The sequence below is a fragment of the Pan troglodytes genome, chromosome 7 (genome assembly GCF_028858775.2).
Source record: "Pan troglodytes isolate AG18354 chromosome 7, NHGRI_mPanTro3-v2.0_pri, whole genome shotgun sequence".
Lineage (NCBI taxonomy): Eukaryota > Metazoa > Chordata > Mammalia > Primates > Hominidae > Pan > Pan troglodytes.
This window is the reverse complement of record NC_072405.2, coordinates 19,866,576-19,892,950: the sequence shown is the minus strand read 5'-3', so window position 1 is coordinate 19,892,950 and position 26,375 is coordinate 19,866,576. Positions and strand designations below refer to the sequence as shown.

Below are 26,375 nucleotides of genomic sequence, written 5' to 3'. Positions count from 1 at the left end.
AAGCAGGAGACAGTGGCCTTCCTGCATCTCAACTGCAAGAGGCTTTCCTCTTTGACTAATCCACCTCAGCACAGACCCATTACGGGTGTCAGGCTGGGGGACAGTCAGGTCTTTCCCATCCCACAAGGCCATATTTCAGACTGTCACATGGGGAGAAACCTTGGACAATACCCTGTTTTCAAGGGCAGAGGTCCCTGTGGCTTTCCACGGTGCATTGTGCCCCTGGTTTATTGAGACTAGAGAATGGCAATGACTTTTACCAAGTATACTGCTCGTAAACATTTGGTTAACAAGGCACGCCCTGCACAGCCCTAGATCCCTTAAGCCTCGATGTTATACAACACAGGTTTTTGTGAGCTCCAAGTTGGGTCAAAGGGGCCGCGGCAAAGCTACAAATGATCAACATCTCAGCAAAGCAATTGTTTAAAGTACAGGTCTTTTTCAAAATGGAGTCTCTTATGTCTTCCCCTTCTACATAGACACAGTGACAGTCTGATCTCCCTTTCTTTACCCTACATCCAAGGGCTTGAACATTTCTTGACTTGTTGGCAATCCAAATCGTTATGTCTCCGAAACAGAGTTGACTGAGGGGACCGCAGGGCTGGGCAGGACCTTTGACTTCGTATACAACCACAGGAGCAAGAAAACCTCAGCCCCACTCTACTAACACGCACCTAGTAAAATTCCGCCAACCGAATCTCACCCACGCTAACACGTGGGGAGCGTTGCTTGCACCACGAGTCCCCATTTGGCTCAACCGCCGATGCCAAGTGTGTGGTTCCAGTTGCGACGGCCCCCCGTGAAGTGGCTTCCGGATGTGCGAATGAACCAGGCAGAGTTTCCCTGGCCAAATAGACCCCAGCAAAGCTGAAGTCAACTCCCACATTTGGGATGTACTTCAGAGGTAAAACATTCATCCCGTCTTCTTTCCGGATGTCTGACACCGTGGTTCTCCCCCTGATCCTAAGAGTAGCTGAGGTAGAGACTCACTGAAAGATCTAGGCAGGGAGATCCCATCATTCACAGGCTCTCTCCATTCTCTGACCTGGGAACAACTCTGAGCAGGATTCCACATCTAGGGGGCCTCGGAACTGAGCGGGATTTTCTGAGACACACCAAATGGCTGCTCCCTTTCCGCCGCTGTTGAGGGTCGTTATCTGGATTATCCAGATCACCTAGAAAGTATCCGTATCCAGAATCAATAAGATCAACTCTCTGCTCCTCTGACAGCAGAAGGAGCAGGACCATAAGGAACCAAAGAGCGTGGAAGGAAACGATGTGACAGGAAAGCTCAGAGAACGGCCACAGGGGGTCGTCAGCAGGCCTTCCAACCTGAATCATGAATAATTAATGAAGCGCAAATCAAAGGGGACTCGAGTTTCAGCAGGAGCAATTCATCCAACGGGAGATCGCCGGAGGGCCAACACGATTGAGAGACTGGGAGCCGGGTGCAGTGTCAAAGGGGACGCGACTGGTTCCAAAGCTCAAGAACACCATGGGGTCACTTGGGCTACGTGAGAAAATGCCCCAGTGTGCTGGTTCATCATTCCGACTCCTGCCTGTCTCTTCCCGTCCAAGGAACATGGACCCTAAGTCGTGCAGCTGCAGATGACCATGGGCAGAATTAGGGGCCGTGGCACAAAAGTTCACCGACACGGGAGTTCCACAGAAGGTGCGGTGGATCTTCGCAAATCCAGAGACATGGCAATGGGACCCAGGGAATTAGAGCCTCACAGGCGTCCGGGACACTTTTCAGGCATAATGCCTGGAGTCGCAAGACGAGCTGAAAAAGGAGCCAGGCACTGAAGGACAAAGCGTTGTTGACTTTCCTCATCTGTGTTTCCCAGTGCGGTCCAATTCACGGTGGTTTCCAAGCGCCTCCTGGAGGAGAAAACACATGAGGGTGCGGTCAGGGTTCTCTGCTGACAGACTTACCTTGGGGAAGAAAGAGAAGCTCTGAAGATGGATCATGGCCGTGACTGCACGTCAAGGAGAATCTCCTTGATGACACTGAGGCCCACGTCGAGATAGACTAAATGTGGTCCAATTAAAAGGTGTCTATTTTACCACATTTTTTAAAAACAAAACAAAACAAAACAAAACAAAAAGATGGAAAAGAAGACAGGGGTACAGGCACCAGTGTTACATGTCTGACGGGGAGCATCTATTCTTCAAAGCTTGCAGCTGTACACGTAGGTTTTAGAATGTCTGTCAGCAGTGGACATGATGTTAGAGTGGGCTGTGCAGATAGACCTTTCCAGGTCACGTAATTGGATTAAGTTAATTGCAATTAAGGTACAGGTAACTGATTAGGTTAGGGTACGTTCCATGTCAGGTGACCAGAGGCAGTATAAAAGGCAGCCTGGAAAGCAGAGGTCCCTCTCCGCCCCTTCCTCCGTCGTCCTGGATGCTGCATCGCTTCCAGCGGGGCTGCTCCAGCACCTGCCCATCTCAGCGCCAGCCGGGGAAAGCAAGTAGACGCGTAATTTCAGGTTAGTTTCACTGAACTATTGTTTTTTTCACGCAATCCCTGAGGGGTGTGGGGGTGGGGGGAAGAGACACAGGAGGCCGAAAGAAACCGATCACACTGGGGCTTGCTGGTGGGGAAGGATGTGTTCTCGTTACTAGTAATTCTTGCAACAGAAAACGAGAAAACATATCCGTCTCCACATGTGGGATAAGACCAAGATGGGAATGCGAAAAGAAATGTACTGCAGCATGCTGAATTGGTGGGTAAATGGAAAAAGGACTTTGGAAAAAAGGGTGGTTTGCCCTTCAGCCGTGTAAGACGTCGATGCGATGTGGCACTTGTTCCCCGTTTGTTCAGATGAATTCGTGTGGTATGCGTAAAATACCAGAAAAAATAAATAAGTAAAGAGGGGCTGGAGCTAAAGCCAAAAGGTAGAACAGGAAAGACCATCACCTGCTAGTGTGGTAGAGAGGAAGGTAACTTCTCTCTATGAATTTGTGTTTGGAAGTTGCCTAATGAAATGGCCAGAGTAGCGATTCAAGTTGTCACAGGAAGCATCCCTTATCCCTGACTTCAAACAGACCTGCCAAAGGGTGGCGCAAGCCATGCCCTGTGTCTTCGATCATTCTGTCCGTCAAGGGAGATAGAATCACCGTGTCTTCTACCGGAGTGAATCGTGAGAGACCTAAGTCCAGTCTCCAGAATCAGTTGCTTGTTTGGGGTTGAAAGCTCAACTCCCCATACCTAGGCCACGGGCCCTGTGGCAGGTGCGGTTTACTCTTGGACTAGGTAGTCATGGCAGAGGAACACACAGTATCCGAGGATGCACACAGCACATTGTGTTCTACAGATTTGACCGACTGGTGGTGAGGTCTCCTCATGACCACACCGGCAGGGAGTTAGCAGGTGGCTTCCTGTGGGTGTGTGAATATCCAATGTGCTTAACCATCGACATGTGTGTGTTTGTGTGTGTTTCAGGTGACCCAACAGTCAACCCCTGAAAAAGGCGGTCACAAAACCCCCAGGCGACGAAGATGATGGCACGTCGGGACCCCAAATCTTGGGCCAAGAGACTGGTGAGAGCCCAGACCCTCCAGAAGCAGCGGAGGGCCCCAGTTGGGCCAAGGGCTCCCCCGCCCGATGAAGAAGATCCCAGGGTAAGTCTAGCCCTGGATCTCTTGGGTATCGGGGTGGGGGTGGGGACGGGGGGAGGGGGTGTCACACGGTCCTCAGAGACTGGGTTGGATTCCAAAGAGCTCTGTCACCACCACCCAGGTTGCTTTTCCCATCCAAGGTGGGCGTGGCTTGGGACCTTCTCCCCGGCCCGATAGGTCCCTTGAGAGACTCTTGGGGGCAACCTCCCTTTCTACTTAGAGTCCTGTGTAGCCACGTTTGGCTGTGTTGTTGACTTCGGGTTCACCGTCGTGCCCCTTGGAACCTTGAGTCCTTCCTTTCAGAGTTCCTCCGTCACGTGGGCTTTGGGAGGGAACATCGTATCCGAACTCTCCCAGCACTTAACGGCCCCCATGCCGGTGTCCCCTCTTTGGAATCCTTATTCAGCTCTGAATTCACAATCCGTCCCAATGTGGACGTGGGATCGCTGCCTGTGGCTTCAGCTCACTCACCGACATCACTTCCTTTCCACCCACAGCTCAAGTGCAAAAACTGCGGGGCCTTTGGCCACACGGCCAGAAGTACCAGGTGCCCCATGAAGTGCTGGAAGGCAGCCCTGGTTCCAGCGACCTTGGGGAAAAAGGAAGGGAAGGAAAACCTGAAACCATGGAAGCCCCAGGTTGAAGCCAACCCGGGGCCCTTGAACAAGGATAAGGGAGAGAAGGAAGAGAGACCAAGGTGAGCAGTGGGAGGGGTTTTCACCACTCTTAGGGTACTGCCTCCTAAGGACATGGTGTCTCTGCACCTGCACACCGTGTGCCTTTCCGTCTCCGGGCCAGGGAAGGAACGCTGCAGAGAAATAGGCCGGAGCTCCGTGTCCTCCGGGGTTCCACACCCAGGAGCTCCTTTGGCTCTGGGAGATTCAGGGACGGGGAGAGGCGGGGGCGCTTCGTGCAGGTTCCCCACGACAGGGGGAAAAGCGATGGAATCCAAATCACAGTCCTTAGTTGGGAAGCCTAGAGGGCCACCTGGGGGACGGGAAGGTTGGCACGTGAGGGAAGGTGCAGAGGCGGAAAGGGCACCAGATGTCCATTTCTGTATCACAAAATACGGAACGGGGCTGGGCCCCACACAGGGTTCTCCCTGTCTCCTGGGGAAAACCAGGGGGCACGGCCTGACCTTTTTCTGTTCTGCAGGCAACAAGACCCGCAGAGGAAGGCTCTCCTCCACATATTTTCTGGGAAACCTCCAGAGAAGCCGCTGCCGAATCGAAAAGGATCCACGGAATCTTCTGATTATCTGAGGGTGAGTGTCACCCCGGGCCCCTGGTCCTTTTCTCCTCTAGGTCACCCTGGTTGATTTCCTTTCAGCTTCCCGTCTGCGGGAGGAAATCGGGGAACCCCTCTTTCTTGCCTTCTTGGGGTCAGGGACTCCACGATCCTTCCAGGTCAATTTGATTCCAGGCGAAGGCATCTGAAGATGCCGTATTTCCTGTTGCTTTCTTTCTGTCCAATTATGGCAAGCCTGCCAACAACATGTTCCTAGCGGCATGAGGAAATTAGTCCCTCAGAGGCCCCAAACGTGGAGAAGGCTAAACCCAGGAACATGCATGTGTTCAGAGAAGACGTCCTGAGTACCCTTGAGCCACCAACCTGCCTTCGGAAGGGCCTCAGTCCGTTCCACTTCATGGAAGGCTGAGTGGAGGCGCTTTGATCCAGTTAATGCCCAAGACGCGATCTTTTGAACAATGGTGTGCTTAGATCAGCTACACATAGCTCGAGAGCGCATCTTTCATGTGTCTTGTCCTGATCAGCACTCAAGTGGAGGGTCTGTCCCTACTTCCAAGGACCGCCTGTCGATACTGTACTAAGAATTTCATGGCGTGTGCACCTTGTCTTTGGATGTGCTTGATTTTCACGTTGGCTCCATGCGGAGGAACTTCTAACCTGTGTTGTTTCCTCTCTTTCAGGTTGCAAGCGGGCCAATGCCGGTCCACACAACCAGTAAGAGGCCGCGCCTGGGCCCTGTCCTCGCTGATCGCTCAGCTACCGAAACGTCTGACAGGGGCTCCGTCTTGGCTTCGCCGTCTCCCCTCAGAAAAGCCAGTCTGAGCTCCTCCTCAAGTCTTGGACCAAAGGAAAGACAGACAGGGGCTGCGGCCGACATCCCTCAGCCTGCAGTCAGGCAGCAGGGCCCCGAGCCTCTCCTCGTGGTGAAGCCGACACACAGCAGCCCTGAGGGTGGCTGCCGAGAAGTTCCCCAGGCTGCCTCCAAAACCCACGGCCTGCTCCAGGCCATCAGACCCCAGGCACAGGACAAACGTCCTGCGGTGACCTCACAGCCCTGCCCGCCAGCCGCTACACACAGCTTGGGCCTAGGCTCCAATCTCAGCTTCGGGCCAGGAGCCAAGAGACCTGCCCAGGCTCGGATTCAGGCTTGCCTGAACTTCCCCAAGAAACCGAGGCTGGGTCCCTTCCAGATCCCCGAAAGCGCCATCCAGGGAGGTGAGCTGGGGGCCCCGGAGAATCTCCAACCTCCGCCAGCCGCAACCGAACTTGGACCAAGTACGTCGCCCCAGATGGGCAGGAGGACACCCGCCCAGGTGCCCAGCGTCGACCGGCAGCCTCCGCACAGCAGACCTTGCCTGCCTACTGCCCAGGCCTGCACCATGTCCCATCACCCAGCGGCCAGCCATGATGGGGCCCAGCCTCTCACAGTGCTCTTCCGGAGACTGGAAAACGGACGCTGGAGCTCCAGCCTCCTGGCGGCCCCCTCATTTCACTCTCCTGAGAAGCCGGGAGCCTTCCTCGCTCAGAGCCCTCATGTGTCAGAGAAGTCTGAGGGTCCCCGTGTTCGTGTCCCACCGAGCGTCCTCTATGAGGACCTTCAGGTTTCCTCCTCCTCAGAGGACAGCGATTCTGACCTGGAGTGAGACTGCAGGTGGCAGGGGCTCCTTGGCCTCCAGCTCCCGTGACTTGGAGGGGACTGTGGGACTGAGGAGTGCAGAGCAGAGAGCAGACTCTGTGCGGTGACTCCGAAGCTCCCCGGCTGTGGCGCTTCTGTGGATGTGGGAGCCCAGGCCAGGCAGGGAGCAGATGCAGGGACTCTGCCTCATTGAATTCTGGTGAGGGACGTTGTAGTTCGCGTGGTTCTCCGGAAACGCGCCAGGAAAAGCTTCCGTGCCAGAGATTCGTTGCCTCAGAAACTGCGTGACGCGCAGGAGTCAGACTTCCGCTGGGACGTCAATAGGAAACTGGGGAATTACTGTGTATTTGCTCTCTAGATGACTGAATAAGGGAAAAGTTAGGGAACCCTGAGAGGTGCAGCCCTTCCGCTGTGCCCCGCCCTGAGAGCAGTGTTTCGGACGCTGGGAAGCGTGCTGTGCAGAGCGCTCTCGGGGTCTTTCCTCAGCCTCGAAAACTGGGCTGTGGAATGCCTTTGTACATGTGTGTGTTTAATTGGTTTTGAAGTGAATAAAATTCTCAAAAAGATGACATATTGTCTTTTGACTCTCATTCCGTGTTTGTGTTTAACTGATTTTCCGAGTGAAGGGGTGGCCTGCCCCTCCACACCTGTGGGTGTTTCTAGTCGGGTGGGATGAGAGACGGAGAGAAGAAATAAGACACAGAGACAAAGTATAGGGAGACAACAGTGGGTCCAGGGGACCGGCACTCAGCACACCAAGGACCTGCACCGGCACCGGCCTCTGAGTTCCCTCAGTTTTTATTGATTATGATTTTCATTATTTCAGCAAAAAGGAATGTAGTAGGAGAGCAGGGTGATAATAAGGAGAAGGTCAACAACAACAAAACAAAAAACAAACAAAAAAAAAACACACACGTGAGCCAAAGAATCTATATCATGACTAAGTTCAAGGGAAGGTACTATGCCTGGACATGCACGTAGGCCAGATTTATGTTTCTCTCCACCCAAACATCTCAGCGGAGTAAAGAATAACAAGGCAGCATTACTGCCAACACGTCTCGCCTCCCGCCACAGGGCAGCTTTTCTCCGAGCTCAGAGTTGAACAAATGTACGATCGGGCTTTACACCGAGACATTCAGTTCCCAGGGGCAAGCAGGAGACAGTGGCCTTCCTGCATCTCAACTGCAAGAGGCTTTCCTCTTTGACTAATCCACCTCAGCACAGACCCATTACGGGTGTCAGGCTGGGGGACAGTCAGGTCTTTCCCATCCCACGAGGCCATATTTCAGACTGTCACATGGGGAGAAACCTTGGACAATACCCTGCTTTCAAGGGCAGAGGTCCCTGTGGCTTTCCACGGTGCATTGTGCCCCTGGTTTATTGAGACTAGAGAATGGCAATGACTTTTACCAAGTATACTGCTCGTAAACATTTGGTTAACAAGGCACGCCCTGCACAGCCCTAGATCCCTTAAGCCTCGATGTTATACAACACAGGTTTTTGTGAGCTCCAAGTTGGGTCAAAGGGGCCGCGGCAAAGCTACAAATGATCAACATCTCAGCAAAGCAATTGTTTAAAGTACAGGTCTTTTTCAAAATGGAGTCTCTTATGTCTTCCCCTTCTACATAGACACAGTGACAGTCTGATCTCCCTTTCTTTACCCTACATCCAAGGGCTTGAACATTTCTTGACTTGTTGGCAATCCAAATCGTTATGTCTCCGAAACAGAGTTGACTGAGGGGACCGCAGGGCTGGGCAGGACCTTTGACTTCGTATACAACCACAGGAGCAAGAAAACCTCAGCCCCACTCTACTAACACGCACCTAGTAAAATTCCGCCAACCGAATCTCACCCACGCTAACACGTGGGGAGCGTTGCTTGCACCACGAGTCCCCATTTGGCTCAACCGCCGATGCCAAGTGTGTGGTTCCAGTTGCGACGGCCCCCCGTGAAGTGGCTTCCGGATGTGCGAATGAACCAGGCAGAGTTTCCCTGGCCAAATAGACCCCAGCAAAGCTGAAGTCAACTCCCACATTTGGGATGTACTTCAGAGGTAAAACATTCATCCCGTCTTCTTTCCGGATGTCTGACACCGTGGTTCTCCCCCTGATCCTAAGAGTAGCTGAGGTAGAGACTCACTGAAAGATCTAGGCAGGGAGATCCCATCATGCACAGGCTCTCTCCATTCTCTGACCTGGGAACAACTCTGAGCAGGATTCCACATCTAGGGGGCCTCGGAACTGAGCGGGATTTTCTGAGACACACCAAATGGCTGCTCCCTTTCCGCCGCTGTTGAGGGTCGTTATCTGGATTATCCAGATCACCTAGAAAGTATCTGTATCCAGAATCAATAAGATCAACTCTCTGCTCCTCTGACAGCAGAAGGAGCAGGACCATAAGGAACCAAAGAGCGTGGAAGGAAACGATGTGACAGGAAAGCTCAGAGAACGGCCACAGGGGGTCGTCAGCAGGCCTTCCCACCTGAATCATGAATAATTAATGAAGCGCAAATCAAAGGGGACTCGAGTTTCAGCAGGAGCAATTCATCCAACGGGAGATCGCCGGAGGGCCAACACGATTGAGAGACTGGGAGCCGGGTGCAGTGTCAAAGGGGACGCGACTGGTTCCAAAGCTCAAGAACACCATGGGGTCACTTGGGCTACGTGAGAAAATGCCCCAGTGTGCTGGTTCATCATTCCGACTCCTGCCTGTCTCTTCCCGTCCAAGAAACATGGACCCTAAGTCGTGCAGCTGCAGATGACCATGGGCAGAATTAGGGGCCGTGGCACAAAAGTTCACCGACACGGGAGTTCCACAGAAGGTGCGGTGGATCTTCGCAAATCCAGAGACATGGCAATGGGACCCAGGGAATTAGAGCCTCACAGGCGTCCGGGACACTTTTCAGGCATAATGCCTGGAGTCGCAAGACGAGCTGAAAAAGGAGCCAGGCACTGAAGGACAAAGCGTTGTTGACTTTCCTCATCTGTGTTTCCCAGTGCGGTCCAATTCACGGTGGTTTCCAAGCGCCTCCTGGAGGAGAAAACACATGAGGGTGCGGTCAGGGTTCTCTGCTGACAGACTTACCTTGGGGAAGAAAGAGAAGCTCTGGAGATGGATCATGGCCGTGACTGCACGTCAAGGAGAATCTCCTTGATGACACTGAGGCCCACGTCGAGATAGACTAAATGTGGTCCAATTAAAAGGTGTCTATTTTACCACATTTTTTAAAACAAAACAAAACAAAACAAAACAAAAAGATGGAAAAGAAGACAGGGGTACAGGCACCAGTGTTACATGTCTGACGGGGAGCATCTATTCTTCAAAGCTTGCAGCTGTACACGTAGGTTTTAGAATGTCTGTCAGCAGTGGACATGATGTTAGAGTGGGCTGTGCAGATAGACCTTTCCAGGTCACGTAATTGGATTAAGTTAATTGCAGTTAAGGTACAGGTAACTGATTAGGTTAGGGTACGTTCCATGTCAGGTGACCAGAGGCAGTATAAAAGGCAGCCTGGAAAGCAGAGGTCCCTCTCCGCCCCTTCCTCCGTCGTCCTGGATGCTGCATCGCTTCCAGCGGGGCTGCTCCAGCACCTGCCCATCTCAGCGCCAGCCGGGGAAAGCAAGTAGACGCGTAATTTCAGGTTAGTTTCACTGAACTATTGTTTTTTTCACGCAATCCCTGAGGGGTGTGGGGGTGGGGGGAAGAGACACAGGAGGCCGAAAGAAACCGATCACACTGGGGCTTGCTGGTGGGGAAGGATGTGTTCTCGTTACTAGTAATTCTTGCAACAGAAAACGAGAAAACATATCCGTCTCCACATGTGGGATAAGACCAAGATGGGAATGCGAAAAGAAATGTACTGCAGCATGCTGAATTGGTGGGTAAATGGAAAAAGGACTTTGGAAAAAAGGGTGGTTTGCCCTTCAGCCGTGTAAGACGTCGATGCGATGTGGCACTTGTTCCCCGTTTGTTCAGATGAATTCGTGTGGTATGCGTAAAATACCAGAAAAAATAAATAAGTAAAGAGGGGCTGGAGCTAAAGCCAAAAGGTAGAACAGGAAAGACCATCACCTGCTAGTGTGGTAGAGAGGAAGGTAACTTCTCTCTATGAATTTGTGTTTGGAAGTTGCCTAATGAAATGGCCAGAGTAGCGATTCAAGTTGTCACAGGAAGCATCCCTTATCCCTGACTTCAAACAGACCTGCCAAAGGGTGGCGCAAGCCATGCCCTGTGTCTTCGATCATTCTGTCCGTCAAGGGAGATAGAATCACCGTGTCTTCTACCGGAGTGAATCGTGAGAGACCTAAGTCCAGTCTCCAGAATCAGTTGCTTGTTTGGGGTTGAAAGCTCAACTCCCCATACCTAGGCCACGGGCCCTGTGGCAGGTGCGGTTTACTCTTGGACTAGGTAGTCATGGCAGAGGAACACACAGTATCCGAGGATGCACACAGCACATTGTGTTCTACAGATTTGACCGACTGGTGGTGAGGTCTCCTCATGACCACACCGGCAGGGAGTTAGCAGGTGGCTTCCTGTGGGTGTGTGAATATCCAATGTGCTTAACCATCGACATGTGTGTGTTTGTGTGTGTTTCAGGTGACCCAACAGTCAACCCCTGAAAAAGGCGGTCACAAAACCCCCAGGCGACGAAGATGATGGCACGTCGGGACCCCAAATCTTGGGCCAAGAGACTGGTGAGAGCCCAGACCCTCCAGAAGCAGCGGAGGGCCCCAGTTGGGCCAAGGGCTCCCCCGCCCGATGAAGAAGATCCCAGGGTAAGTCTAGCCCTGGATCTCTTGGGTATCGGGGTGGGGGTGGGGACGGGGGGAGGGGGTGTCACACGGTCCTCAGAGACTGGGTTGGATTCCAAAGAGCTCTGTCACCACCACCCAGGTTGCTTTTCCCATCCAAGGTGGGCGTGGCTTGGGACCTTCTCCCCGGCCCGATAGGTCCCTTGAGAGACTCTTGGGGGCAACCTCCCTTTCTACTTAGAGTCCTGTGTAGCCACGTTTGGCTGTGTTGTTGACTTCGGGTTCACCGTCGTGCCCCTTGGAACCTTGAGTCCTTCCTTTCAGAGTTCCTCCGTCACGTGGGCTTTGGGAGGGAACATCGTATCCGAACTCTCCCAGCACTTAACGGCCCCCATGCCGGTGTCCCCTCTTTGGAATCCTTATTCAGCTCTGAATTCACAATCCGTCCCAATGTGGACGTGGGATCGCTGCCTGTGGCTTCAGCTCACTCACCGACATCACTTCCTTTCCACCCACAGCTCAAGTGCAAAAACTGCGGGGCCTTTGGCCACACGGCCAGAAGTACCAGGTGCCCCATGAAGTGCTGGAAGGCAGCCCTGGTTCCAGCGACCTTGGGGAAAAAGGAAGGGAAGGAAAACCTGAAACCATGGAAGCCCCAGGTTGAAGCCAACCCGGGGCCCTTGAACAAGGATAAGGGAGAGAAGGAAGAGAGACCAAGGTGAGCAGTGGGAGGGGTTTTCACCACTCTTAGGGTACTGCCTCCTAAGGACATGGTGTCTCTGCACCTGCACACCGTGTGCCTTTCCGTCTCCGGGCCAGGGAAGGAACGCTGCAGAGAAATAGGCCGGAGCTCCGTGTCCTCCGGGGTTCCACACCCAGGAGCTCCTTTGGCTCTGGGAGATTCAGGGACGGGGAGAGGCGGGGGCGCTTCGTGCAGGTTCCCCACGACAGGGGGAAAAGCGATGGAATCCAAATCACAGTCCTTAGTTGGGAAGCCTAGAGGGCCACCTGGGGGACGGGAAGGTTGGCACGTGAGGGAAGGTGCAGAGGCGGAAAGGGCACCAGATGTCCATTTCTGTATCACAAAACACGGAACGGGGCTGGGCCCCACACAGGGTTCTCCCTGTCTCCTGGGGAAAACCAGGGGGCACGGCCTGACCTTTTTCTGTTCTGCAGGCAACAAGACCCGCAGAGGAAGGCTCTCCTCCACATATTTTCTGGGAAACCTCCAGAGAAGCCGCTGCCGAATCGAAAAGGATCCACGGAATCTTCTGATTATCTGAGGGTGAGTGTCACCCCGGGCCCCTGGTCCTTTTCTCCTCTAGGTCACCCTGGTTGATTTCCTTTCAGCTTCCCGTCTGCGGGAGGAAATCGGGGAACCCCTCTTTCTTGCCTTCTTGGGGTCAGGGACTCCACGATCCTTCCAGGTCAATTTGATTCCAGGCGAAGGCATCTGAAGATGCCGTATTTCCTGTTGCTTTCTTTCTGTCCAATTATGGCAAGCCTGCCAACAACATGTTCCTAGCGGCATGAGGAAATTAGTCCCTCAGAGGCCCCAAACGTGGAGAAGGCTAAACCCAGGAACATGCATGTGTTCAGAGAAGACGTCCTGAGTACCCTTGAGCCACCAACCTGCCTTCGGAAGGGCCTCAGTCCGTTCCACTTCATGGAAGGCTGAGTGGAGGCGCTTTGATCCAGTTAATGCCCAAGACGCGATCTTTTGAACAATGGTGTGCTTAGATCAGCTACACATAGCTCGAGAGCGCATCTTTCATGTGTCTTGTCCTGATCAGCACTCAAGTGGAGGGTCTGTCCCTACTTCCAAGGACCGCCTGTCGATACTGTACTAAGAATTTCATGGCGTGTGCACCTTGTCTTTGGATGTGCTTGATTTTCACGTTGGCTCCATGCGGAGGAACTTCTAACCTGTGTTGTTTCCTCTCTTTCAGGTTGCAAGCGGGCCAATGCCGGTCCACACAACCAGTAAGAGGCCGCGCCTGGGCCCTGTCCTCGCTGATCGCTCAGCTACCGAAACGTCTGACAGGGGCTCCGTCTTGGCTTCGCCGTCTCCCCTCAGAAAAGCCAGTCTGAGCTCCTCCTCAAGTCTTGGACCAAAGGAAAGACAGACAGGGGCTGCGGCCGACATCCCTCAGCCTGCAGTCAGGCAGCAGGGCCCCGAGCCTCTCCTCGTGGTGAAGCCGACACACAGCAGCCCTGAGGGTGGCTGCCGAGAAGTTCCCCAGGCTGCCTCCAAAACCCACGGCCTGCTCCAGGCCATCAGACCCCAGGCACAGGACAAACGTCCTGCGGTGACCTCACAGCCCTGCCCGCCAGCCGCCACACACAGCTTGGGCCTAGGCTCCAATCTCAGCTTCGGGCCAGGAGCCAAGAGACCTGCCCAGGCTCGGATTCAGGCTTGCCTGAACTTCCCCAAGAAACCGAGACTGGGTCCCTTCCAGATCCCCGAAAGCGCCATCCAGGGAGGTGAGCTGGGGGCCCCGGAGAATCTCCAACCTCCGCCAGCCGCAACCGAACTTGGACCAAGTACGTCGCCCCAGATGGGCAGGAGGACACCCGCCCAGGTGCCCAGCGTCGACCGGCAGCCTCCGCACAGCAGACCTTGCCTGCCTACTGCCCAGGCCTGCACCATGTCCCATCACCCAGCGGCCAGCCATGATGGGGCCCAGCCTCTCACAGTGCTCTTCCGGAGACTGGAAAACGGACGCTGGAGCTCCAGCCTCCTGGCGGCCCCCTCATTTCACTCTCCTGAGAAGCCGGGAGCCTTCCTCGCTCAGAGCCCTCATGTGTCAGAGAAGTCTGAGGGTCCCCGTGTTCGTGTCCCACCGAGCGTCCTCTATGAGGACCTTCAGGTTTCCTCCTCCTCAGAGGACAGCGATTCTGACCTGGAGTGAGACTGCAGGTGGCAGGGGCTCCTTGGCCTCCAGCTCCCGTGACTTGGAGGGGACTGTGGGACTGAGGAGTGCAGAGCAGAGAGCAGACTCTGTGCGGTGACTCCGAAGCTCCCCGGCTGTGGCGCTTCTGTGGATGTGGGAGCCCAGGCCAGGCAGGGAGCAGATGCAGGGACTCTGCCTCATTGAATTCTGGTGAGGGACGTTGTAGTTCGCGTGGTTCTCCGGAAACGCGCCAGGAAAAGCTTCCGTGCCAGAGATTCGTTGCCTCAGAAACTGCGTGACGCGCAGGAGTCAGACTTCCGCTGGGACGTCAATAGGAAACTGGGGAATTACTGTGTATTTGCTCTCTAGATGACTGAATAAGGGAAAAGTTAGGGAACCCTGAGAGGTGCAGCCCTTCCGCTGTGCCCCGCCCTGAGAGCAGTGTTTCGGACGCTGGGAAGCGTGCTGTGCAGAGCGCTCTCGGGGTCTTTCCTCAGCCTCGAAAACTGGGCTGTGGAATGCCTTTGTACATGTGTGTGTTTAATTGGTTTTGAAGTGAATAAAATTCTCAAAAAGATGACATATTGTCTTTTGACTCTCATTCCGTGTTTGTGTTTAACTGATTTTCCGAGTGAAGGGGTGGCCTGCCCCTCCACACCTGTGGGTGTTTCTAGTCGGGTGGGATGAGAGACGGAGAGAAGAAATAAGACACAGAGACAAAGTATAGGGAGACAACAGTGGGTCCAGGGGACCGGCACTCAGCACACCAAGGACCTGCACCGGCACCGGCCTCTGAGTTCCCTCAGTTTTTATTGATTATGATTTTCATTATTTCAGCAAAAAGGAATGTAGTAGGAGAGCAGGGTGATAATAAGGAGAAGGTCAACAACAACAAAACAAAAAACAAACAAAAAAAAAACACACACGTGAGCCAAAGAATCTATATCATGACTAAGTTCAAGGGAAGGTACTATGCCTGGACATGCACGTAGGCCAGATTTATGTTTCTCTCCACCCAAACATCTCAGCGGAGTAAAGAATAACAAGGCAGCATTACTGCCAACACGTCTCGCCTCCCGCCACAGGGCAGCTTTTCTCCGAGCTCAGAGTTGAACAAATGTACGATCGGGCTTTACACCGAGACATTCAGTTCCCAGGGGCAAGCAGGAGACAGTGGCCTTCCTGCATCTCAACTGCAAGAGGCTTTCCTCTTTGACTAATCCACCTCAGCACAGACCCATTACGGGTGTCAGGCTGGGGGACAGTCAGGTCTTTCCCATCCCACGAGGCCATATTTCAGACTGTCACATGGGGAGAAACCTTGGACAATACCCTGCTTTCAAGGGCAGAGGTCCCTGTGGCTTTCCACGGTGCATTGTGCCCCTGGTTTATTGAGACTAGAGAATGGCAATGACTTTTACCAAGTATACTGCTCGTAAACATTTGGTTAACAAGGCACGCCCTGCACAGCCCTAGATCCCTTAAGCCTCGATGTTATACAACACAGGTTTTTGTGAGCTCCAAGTTGGGTCAAAGGGGCCGCGGCAAAGCTACAAATGATCAACATCTCAGCAAAGCAATTGTTTAAAGTACAGGTCTTTTTCAAAATGGAGTCTCTTATGTCTTCCCTTCTACATAGACACAGTGACAGTCTGATCTCCCTTTCTTTACCCTACATCCAAGGGCTTGAACATTTCTTGACTTGTTGGCAATCCAAATCGTTATGTCTCCGAAACAGAGTTGACTGAGGGGACCGCAGGGCTGGGCAGGACCTTTGACTTCGTATACAACCACAGGAGCAAGAAAACCTCAGCCCCACTCTACTAACACGCACCTAGTAAAATTCCGCCAACCGAATCTCACCCACGCTAACACGTGGGGAGCGTTGCTTGCACCACGAGTCCCCATTTGGCTCAACCGCCGATGCCAAGTGTGTGGTTCCAGTTGCGACGGCCCCCCGTGAAGTGGCTTCCGGATGTGCGAATGAACCAGGCAGAGTTTCACTGGCCAAATAGACCCCAGCAAAGCTGAAGTCAACTCCCACATTTGGGATGTACTTCAGAGGTAAAACATTCATCCCGTCTTCTTTCCGGATGTCTGACACCGTGGTTCTCCCCCTGATCCTAAGAGTAGCTGAGGTAGAGACTCACTGAAAGATCTAGGCAGGGAGATCCCATCATTCACAGGCTCTCTCCATTCTCTGACCTGGGAACAACTCTGAGCAGGATTCCACATCTAGGGGGCCTCGGAACTGAGCGGGATTTTCTGAGACACACCAAATGGCTGCTCCCTTTCCGCCGCTGTTGAGGGTCGTTATCTGGATTATCCAGATCACCTAGAAAGTATCCGTATCCAGAATCAATAAGATCAACTCTCTGCTCCTCTGACAGCAGAAGGAGCAGGACCATAAGGAACCAAAGAGCGTGGAAGGAAACGATGTGACAGGAAAGCTCAGAGAACGGCCACAGGGGGTCGTCAGCAGGCCTTCCAACCTGAATCATGAATAATTAATGAAGCGCAAATCAAAGGGGACTCGAGTTTCAGCAGGAGCAATTCATCCAACGGGAGATCGCCGGAGGGCCAACACGATTGAGAGACTGGGAGCCGGGTGCAGTGTCAAAGGGGACGCGACTGGTTCCAAAGCTCAAGAACACCATGGGGTCACTTGGGCTACGTGAGAAAATGCCCCAGTGTGCTGGTTCATCATTCCGACTCCTGCCTGTCTCTTCCCGTCCAAGGAACATGGACCCTAAGTCGTGCAGCTGCAGATGACCATGGGCAGAATTAGGGGCCGTGGCACAAAAGTTCACCGACACGGGAGTTCCACAGAAGGTGCGGTGGATCTTCGCAAATCCAGAGACATGGCAATGGGACCCAGGGAATTAGAGCCTCACAGGCGTCCGGGACACTTTTCAGGCATAATGCCTGGAGTCGCAAGACGAGCTGAAAAAGGAGCCAGGCACTGAAGGACAAAGCGTTGTTGACTTTCCTCATCTGTGTTTCCCAGTGCGGTCCAATTCACGGTGGTTTCCAAGCGCCTCCTGGAGGAGAAAACACATGAGGGTGCGGTCAGGGTTCTCTGCTGACAGACTTACCTTGGGGAAGAAAGAGAAGCTCTGAAGATGGATCATGGCCGTGACTGCACGTCAAGGAGAATCTCCTTGATGACACTGAGGCCCACGTCGAGATAGACTAAATGTGGTCCAATTAAAAGGTGTCTATTTTACCACATTTTTTAAAAACAAAACAAAACAAAACAAAACAAAAAGATGGAAAAGAAGACAGGGGTACAGGCACCAGTGTTACATGTCTGACGGGGAGCATCTATTCTTCAAAGCTTGCAGCTGTACACGTAGGTTTTAGAATGTCTGTCAGCAGTGGACATGATGTTAGAGTGGGCTGTGCAGATAGACCTTTCCAGGTCACGTAATTGGATTAAGTTAATTGCAATTAAGGTACAGGTAACTGATTAGGTTAGGGTACGTTCCATGTCAGGTGACCAGAGGCAGTATAAAAGGCAGCCTGGAAAGCAGAGGTCCCTCTCCGCCCCTTCCTCCGTCGTCCTGGATGCTGCATCGCTTCCAGCGGGGCTGCTCCAGCACCTGCCCATCTCAGCGCCAGCCGGGGAAAGCAAGTAGACGCGTAATTTCAGGTTAGTTTCACTGAACTATTGTTTTTTTCACGCAATCCCTGAGGGGTGTGGGGGTGGGGGGAAGAGACACAGGAGGCCGAAAGAAACCGATCACACTGGGGCTTGCTGGTGGGGAAGGATGTGTTCTCGTTACTAGTAATTCTTGCAACAGAAAACGAGAAAACATATCCGTCTCCACATGTGGGATAAGACCAAGATGGGAATGCGAAAAGAAATGTACTGCAGCATGCTGAATTGGTGGGTAAATGGAAAAAGGACTTTGGAAAAAAGGGTGGTTTGCCCTTCAGCCGTGTAAGACGTCGATGCGATGTGGCACTTGTTCCCCGTTTGTTCAGATGAATTCGTGTGGTATGCGTAAAATACCAGAAAAAATAAATAAGTAAAGAGGGGCTGGAGCTAAAGCCAAAAGGTAGAACAGGAAAGACCATCACCTGCTAGTGTGGTAGAGAGGAAGGTAACTTCTCTCTATGAATTTGTGTTTGGAAGTTGCCTAATGAAATGGCCAGAGTAGCGATTCAAGTTGTCACAGGAAGCATCCCTTATCCCTGACTTCAAACAGACCTGCCAAAGGGTGGCGCAAGCCATGCCCTGTGTCTTCGATCATTCTGTCCGTCAAGGGAGATAGAATCACCGTGTCTTCTACCGGAGTGAATCGTGAGAGACCTAAGTCCAGTCTCCAGAATCAGTTGCTTGTTTGGGGTTGAAAGCTCAACTCCCCATACCTAGGCCACGGGCCCTGTGGCAGGTGCGGTTTACTCTTGGACTAGGTAGTCATGGCAGAGGAACACACAGTATCCGAGGATGCACACAGCACATTGTGTTCTACAGATTTGACCGACTGGTGGTGAGGTCTCCTCATGACCACACCGGCAGGGAGTTAGCAGGTGGCTTCCTGTGGGTGTGTGAATATCCAATGTGCTTAACCATCGACATGTGTGTGTTTGTGTGTGTTTCAGGTGACCCAACAGTCAACCCCTGAAAAAGGCGGTCACAAAACCCCCAGGCGACGAAGATGATGGCACGTCGGGACCCCAAATCTTGGGCCAAGAGACTGGTGAGAGCCCAGACCCTCCAGAAGCAGCGGAGGGCCCCAGTTGGGCCAAGGGCTCCCCCGCCCGATGAAGAAGATCCCAGGGTAAGTCTAGCCCTGGATCTCTTGGGTATCGGGGTGGGGGTGGGGACGGGGGGAGGGGGTGTCACACGGTCCTCAGAGACTGGGTTGGATTCCAAAGAGCTCTGTCACCACCACCCAGGTTGCTTTTCCCATCCAAGGTGGGCGTGGCTTGGGACCTTCTCCCCGGCCCGATAGGTCCCTTGAGAGACTCTTGGGGGCAACCTCCCTTTCTACTTAGAGTCCTGTGTAGCCACGTTTGGCTGTGTTGTTGACTTCGGGTTCACCGTCGTGCCCCTTGGAACCTTGAGTCCTTCCTTTCAGAGTTCCTCCGTCACGTGGGCTTTGGGAGGGAACATCGTATCCGAACTCTCCCAGCACTTAACGGCCCCCATGCCGGTGTCCCCTCTTTGGAATCCTTATTCAGCTCTGAATTCACAATCCGTCCCAATGTGGACGTGGGATCGCTGCCTGTGGCTTCAGCTCACTCACCGACATCACTTCCTTTCCACCCACAGCTCAAGTGCAAAAACTGCGGGGCCTTTGGCCACACGGCCAGAAGTACCAGGTGCCCCATGAAGTGCTGGAAGGCAGCCCTGGTTCCAGCGACCTTGGGGAAAAAGGAAGGGAAGGAAAACCTGAAACCATGGAAGCCCCAGGTTGAAGCCAACCCGGGGCCCTTGAACAAGGATAAGGGAGAGAAGGAAGAGAGACCAAGGTGAGCAGTGGGAGGGGTTTTCACCACTCTTAGGGTACTGCCTCCTAAGGACATGGTGTCTCTGCACCTGCACACCGTGTGCCTTTCCGTCTCCGGGCCAGGGAAGGAACGCTGCAGAGAAATAGGCCGGAGCTCCGTGTCCTCCGGGGTTCCACACCCAGGAGCTCCTTTGGCTCTGGGAGATTCAGGGACGGGGAGAGGCGGGGGCGCTTCGTGCAGGTTCCCCACGACAGGGGGAAAAGCGATGGAATCCAAATCACAGTCCTTAGTTGGGAAGCCTAGAGGGCCACCTGGGGGACGGGAAGGTTGGCACGTGAGGGAAGGTGCAGAGGCGGAAAGGGCACCAGATGTCCATTTCTGTATCACAAAACACGGAACGGGGCTGGGCCCCACACAGGGTTCTCCCTGTCTCCTGGGGAAAACCAGGGGGCACGGCCTGACCTTTTTCTGTTCTGCAGGCAACAAGACCCGCAGAGGAAGGCTCTCCTCCACATATTTTCTGGGAAACCTCCAGAGAAGCCGCTGCCGAATCGAAAAGGATCCACGGAATCTTCTGATTATCTGAGGGTGAGTGTCACCCCGGGCCCCTGGTCCTTTTCTCCTCTAGGTCACCCTGGTTGATTTCCTTTCAGCTTCCCGTCTGCGGGAGGAAATCGGGGAACCCCTCTTTCTTGCCTTCTTGGGGTCAGGGACTCCACGATCCTTCCAGGTCAATTTGATTCCAGGCGAAGGCATCTGAAGATGCCGTATTTCCTGTTGCTTTCTTTCTGTCCAATTATGGCAAGCCTGCCAACAACATGTTCCTAGCGGCATGAGGAAATTAGTCCCTCAGAGGCCCCAAACGTGGAGAAGGCTAAACCCAGGAACATGCATGTGTTCAGAGAAGACGTCCTGAGTACCCTTGAGCCACCAACCTGCCTTCGGAAGGGCCTCAGTCCGTTCCACTTCATGGAAGGCTGAGTGGAGGCGCTTTGATCCAGTTAATGCCCAAGACGCGATCTTTTGAACAATGGTGTGCTTAGATCAGCTACACATAGCTCGAGAGCGCATCTTTCATGTGTCTTGTCCTGATCAGCACTCAAGTGGAGGGTCTGTCCCTACTTCCAAGGACCGCCTGTCGATACTGTACTAAGAATTTCATGGCGTGTGCACCTTGTCTTTGGATGTGCTTGATTTTCACGTTGGCTCCATGCGGAGGAACTTCTAACCTGTGTTGTTTCCTCTCTTTCAGGTTGCAAGCGGGCCAATGCCGGTCCACACAACCAGTAAGAGGCCGCGCCTGGGCCCTGTCCTCGCTGATCGCTCAGCTACCGAAACGTCTGACAGGGGCTCCGTCTTGGCTTCGCCGTCTCCCCTCAGAAAAGCCAGTCTGAGCTCCTCCTCAAGTCTTGGACCAAAGGAAAGACAGACAGGGGCTGCGGCCGACATCCCTCAGCCTGCAGTCAGGCAGCAGGGCCCCGAGCCTCTCCTCGTGGTGAAGCCGACACACAGCAGCCCTGAGGGTGGCTGCCGAGAAGTTCCCCAGGCTGCCTCCAAAACCCACGGCCTGCTCCAGGCCATCAGACCCCAGGCACAGGACAAACGTCCTGCGGTGACCTCACAGCCCTGCCCGCCAGCCGCCACACACAGCTTGGGCCTAGGCTCCAATCTCAGCTTCGGGCCAGGAGCCAAGAGACCTGCCCAGGCTCGGATTCAGGCTTGCCTGAACTTCCCCAAGAAACCGAGACTGGGTCCCTTCCAGATCCCCGAAAGCGCCATCCAGGGAGGTGAGCTGGGGGCCCCGGAGAATCTCCAACCTCCGCCAGCCGCAACCGAACTTGGACCAAGTACGTCGCCCCAGATGGGCAGGAGGACACCCGCCCAGGTGCCCAGCGTCGACCGGCAGCCTCCGCACAGCAGACCTTGCCTGCCTACTGCCCAGGCCTGCACCATGTCCCATCACCCAGCGGCCAGCCATGATGGGGCCCAGCCTCTCACAGTGCTCTTCCGGAGACTGGAAAACGGACGCTGGAGCTCCAGCCTCCTGGCGGCCCCCTCATTTCACTCTCCTGAGAAGCCGGGAGCCTTCCTCGCTCAGAGCCCTCATGTGTCAGAGAAGTCTGAGGGTCCCCGTGTTCGTGTCCCACCGAGCGTCCTCTATGAGGACCTTCAGGTTTCCTCCTCCTCAGAGGACAGCGATTCTGACCTGGAGTGAGACTGCAGGTGGCAGGGGCTCCTTGGCCTCCAGCTCCCGTGACTTGGAGGGGACTGTGGGACTGAGGAGTGCAGAGCAGAGAGCAGACTCTGTGCGGTGACTCCGAAGCTCCCCGGCTGTGGCGCTTCTGTGGATGTGGGAGCCCAGGCCAGGCAGGGAGCAGATGCAGGGACTCTGCCTCATTGAATTCTGGTGAGGGACGTTGTAGTTCGCGTGGTTCTCCGGAAACGCGCCAGGAAAAGCTTCCGTGCCAGAGATTCGTTGCCTCAGAAACTGCGTGACGCGCAGGAGTCAGACTTCCGCTGGGACGTCAATAGGAAACTGGGGAATTACTGTGTATTTGCTCTCTAGATGACTGAATAAGGGAAAAGTTAGGGAACCCTGAGAGGTGCAGCCCTTCCGCTGTGCCCCGCCCTGAGAGCAGTGTTTCGGACGCTGGGAAGCGTGCTGTGCAGAGCGCTCTCGGGGTCTTTCCTCAGCCTCAAAAACTGGGCTGTGGAATGCCTTTGTACATGTGTGTGTTTAATTGGTTTTGAAGTGAATAAAATTCTCAAAAAGATGACATATTGTCTTTTGACTCTCATTCCGTGTTTGTGTTTAACTGATTTTCCGAGTGAAGGGGTGGCCTGCCCCTCCACACCTGTGGGTGTTTCTAGTCGGGTGGGATGAGAGACGGAGAGAAGAAATAAGACACAGAGACAAAGTATAGGGAGACAACAGTGGGTCCAGGGGACCGGCACTCAGCACACCAAGGACCTGCACCGGCACCGGCCTCTGAGTTCCCTCAGTTTTTATTGATTATGATTTTCATTATTTCAGCAAAAAGGAATGTAGTAGGAGAGCAGGGTGATAATAAGGAGAAGGTCAACAACAACAAAACAAAAAACAAACAAAAAAAAAACACACACGTGAGCCAAAGAATCTATATCATGACTAAGTTCAAGGGAAGGTACTATGCCTGGACATGCACGTAGGCCAGATTTATGTTTCTCTCCACCCAAACATCTCAGCGGAGTAAAGAATAACAAGGCAGCATTACTGCCAACACGTCTCGCCTCCCGCCACAGGGCAGCTTTTCTCCGAGCTCAGAGTTGAACAAATGTACGATCGGACTTTACACCGAGACATTCAGTTCCCAGGGGCAAGCAGGAGACAGTGGCCTTCCTGCATCTCAACTGCAAGAGGCTTTCCTCTTTGACTAATCCACCTCAGCACAGACCCATTACGGGTGTCAGGCTGGGGGACAGTCAGGTCTTTCCCATCCCACGAGGCCATATTTCAGACTGTCACATGGGGAGAAACCTTGGACAATACCCTGCTTTCAAGGGCAGAGGTCCCTGTGGCTTTCCACGGTGCATTGTGCCCCTGGTTTATTGAGACTAGAGAATGGCAATGACTTTTACCAAGTATACTGCTCGTAAACATTTGGTTAACAAGGCACGCCCTGCACAGCCCTAGATCCCTTAAGCCTCGATGTTATACAACACAGGTTTTTGTGAGCTCCAAGTTGGGTCAAAGGGGCCGCGGCAAAGCTACAAATGATCAACATCTCAGCAAAGCAATTGTTTAAAGTACAGGTCTTTTTCAAAATGGAGTCTCTTATGTCTTCCCTTCTACATAGACACAGTGACAGTCTGATCTCCCTTTCTTTACCCTACATCCAAGGGCTTGAACATTTCTTGACTTGTTGGCAATCCAAATCGTTATGTCTCCGAAACAGAGTTGACTGAGGGGACCGCAGGGCTGGGCAGGACCTTTGACTTCGTATACAACCACAGGAGCAAGAAAACCTCAGCCCCACTCTACTAACACGCACCTAGTAAAATTCCGCCAACCGAATCTCACCCACGCTAACACGTGGGGAGCGTTGCTTGCACCACGAGTCCCCATTTGGCTCAACCGCCGATGCCAAGTGTGTGGTTCCAGTTGCGACGGCCCCCCGTGAAGTGGCTTCCGGATGTGCGAATGAACCAGGCAGAGTTTCCCTGGCCAAATAGACCCCAGCAAAGCTGAAGTCAACTCCCACATTTGGGATGTACTTCAGAGGTAAAACATTCATCCCGTCTTCTTTCCGGATGTCTGACACCGTGGTTCTCCCCCTGATCCTAAGAGTAGCTGAGGTAGAGACTCACTGAAAGATCTAGGCAGGGAGATCCCATCATTCACAGGCTCTCTCCATTCTCTGACCTGGGAACAACTCTGAGCAGGATTCCACATCTAGGGGGCCTCGGAACTGAGCGGGATTTTCTGAGACACACCAAATGGCTGCTCCCTTTCCGCCGCTGTTGAGGGTCGTTATCTGGATTATCCAGATCACCTGGAAAGTATCCGTATCCAGAATCAATAAGATCAACTCTCTGCTCCTCTGACAGCAGAAGGAGCAGGACCATAAGGAACCAAAGAGCGTGGAAGGAAACGATGTGACAGGAAAGCTCAGAGAACGGCCACAGGGGGTCGTCAGCAGGCCTTCCCACCTGAATCATGAATAATTAATGAAGCGCAAATCAAAGGGGACTCGAGTTTCAGCAGGAGCAATTCATCCAACGGGAGATCGCCGGAGGGCCAACACGATTGAGAGACTGGGAGCCGGGTGCAGTGTCAAAGGGGACGCGACTGGTTCCAAAGCTCAAGAACACCATGGGGTCACTTGGGCTACGTGAGAAAATGCCCCAGTGTGCTGGTTCATCATTCCGACTCCTGCCTGTCTCTTCCCGTCCAAGGAACATGGACCCTAAGTCGTGCAGCTGCAGATGACCATGGGCAGAATTAGGGGCCGTGGCACAAAAGTTCACCGACACGGGAGTTCCACAGAAGGTGCGGTGGATCTTCGCAAATCCAGAGACATGGCAATGGGACCCAGGGAATTAGAGCCTCACAGGCGTCCGGGACACTTTTCAGGCATAATGCCTGGAGTCGCAAGACGAGCTGAAAAAGGAGCCAGGCACTGAAGGACAAAGCGTTGTTGACTTTCCTCATCTGTGTTTCCCAGTGCGGTCCAATTCACGGTGGTTTCCAAGCGCCTCCTGGAGGAGAAAACACATGAGGGTGCGGTCAGGGTTCTCTGCTGACAGACTTACCTTGGGGAAGAAAGAGAAGCTCTGAAGATGGATCATGGCCGTGACTGCACGTCAAGGAGAATCTCCTTGATGACACTGAGGCCCACGTCGAGATAGACTAAATGTGGTCCAATTAAAAGGTGTCTATTTTACCACATTTTTTAAAAACAAAACAAAACAAAACAAAACAAAAAGATGGAAAAGAAGACAGGGGTACAGGCACCAGTGTTACATGTCTGACGGGGAGCATCTATTCTTCAAAGCTTGCAGCTGTACACGTAGGTTTTAGAATGTCTGTCAGCAGTGGACATGATGTTAGAGTGGGCTGTGCAGATAGACCTTTCCAGGTCACGTAATTGGATTAAGTTAATTGCAATTAAGGTACAGGTAACTGATTAGGTTAGGGTACGTTCCATGTCAGGTGACCAGAGGCAGTATAAAAGGCAGCCTGGAAAGCAGAGGTCCCTCTCCGCCCCTTCCTCCGTCGTCCTGGATGCTGCATCGCTTCCAGCGGGGCTGCTCCAGCACCTGCCCATCTCAGCGCCAGCCGGGGAAAGCAAGTAGACGCGTAATTTCAGGTTAGTTTCACTGAACTATTGTTTTTTTCACGCAATCCCTGAGGGGTGTGGGGGTGGGGGGAAGAGACACAGGAGGCCGAAAGAAACCGATCACACTGGGGCTTGCTGGTGGGGAAGGATGTGTTCTCGTTACTAGTAATTCTTGCAACAGAAAACGAGAAAACATATCCGTCTCCACATGTGGGATAAGACCAAGATGGGAATGCGAAAAGAAATGTACTGCAGCATGCTGAATTGGTGGGTAAATGGAAAAAGGACTTTGGAAAAAAGGGTGGTTTGCCCTTCAGCCGTGTAAGACGTCGATGCGATGTGGCACTTGTTCCCCGTTTGTTCAGATGAATTCGTGTGGTATGCGTAAAATACCAGAAAAAATAAATAAGTAAAGAGGGGCTGGAGCTAAAGCCAAAAGGTAGAACAGGAAAGACCATCACCTGCTAGTGTGGTAGAGAGGAAGGTAACTTCTCTCTATGAATTTGTGTTTGGAAGTTGCCTAATGAAATGGCCAGAGTAGCGATTCAAGTTGTCACAGGAAGCATCCCTTATCCCTGACTTCAAACAGACCTGCCAAAGGGTGGCGCAAGCCATGCCCTGTGTCTTCGATCATTCTGTCCGTCAAGGGAGATAGAATCACCGTGTCTTCTACCGGAGTGAATCGTGAGAGACCTAAGTCCAGTCTCCAGAATCAGTTGCTTGTTTGGGGTTGAAAGCTCAACTCCCCATACCTAGGCCACGGGCCCTGTGGCAGGTGCGGTTTACTCTTGGACTAGGTAGTCATGGCAGAGGAACACACAGTATCCGAGGATGCACACAGCACATTGTGTTCTACAGATTTGACCGACTGGTGGTGAGGTCTCCTCATGACCACACCGGCAGGGAGTTAGCAGGTGGCTTCCTGTGGGTGTGTGAATATCC

The 26,375-nt window shown here is 53.2% G+C and overlaps 2 protein-coding genes across 2 annotated transcripts; both read left to right on the top strand.

Moving 5' to 3' along the window:
- The first annotated feature begins 1,732 nt into the window (after nt 1-1,732).
- On the top strand, nt 1,733-7,072 carry LOC134810729 (protein FAM90A15). Its single transcript, XM_063816777.1, has 5 exons — nt 1,733-2,492; nt 3,449-3,627; nt 4,122-4,321; nt 4,780-4,888; nt 5,553-7,072. Exons 2-5 carry the CDS (start codon nt 3,505-3,507, stop codon nt 6,513-6,515), a joined length of 1,395 nt encoding a protein of 464 aa, XP_063672847.1. The 5' UTR covers nt 1,733-2,492; nt 3,449-3,504; the 3' UTR covers nt 6,516-7,072.
- Nucleotides 7,073-11,499: 4,427 nt separating this feature from the next.
- On the top strand, nt 11,500-14,723 carry LOC134810728 (protein FAM90A15-like). Its single transcript, XM_063816776.1, has 3 exons — nt 11,500-11,978; nt 12,437-12,545; nt 13,210-14,723. The coding sequence occupies exons 1-3, from the start codon at nt 11,836-11,838 to the stop codon at nt 14,170-14,172; spliced, it is 1,215 nt and encodes a 404-aa protein (XP_063672846.1). The 5' UTR covers nt 11,500-11,835; the 3' UTR covers nt 14,173-14,723.
- The last annotated feature ends 11,652 nt before the right edge of the window (nt 14,724-26,375 follow it).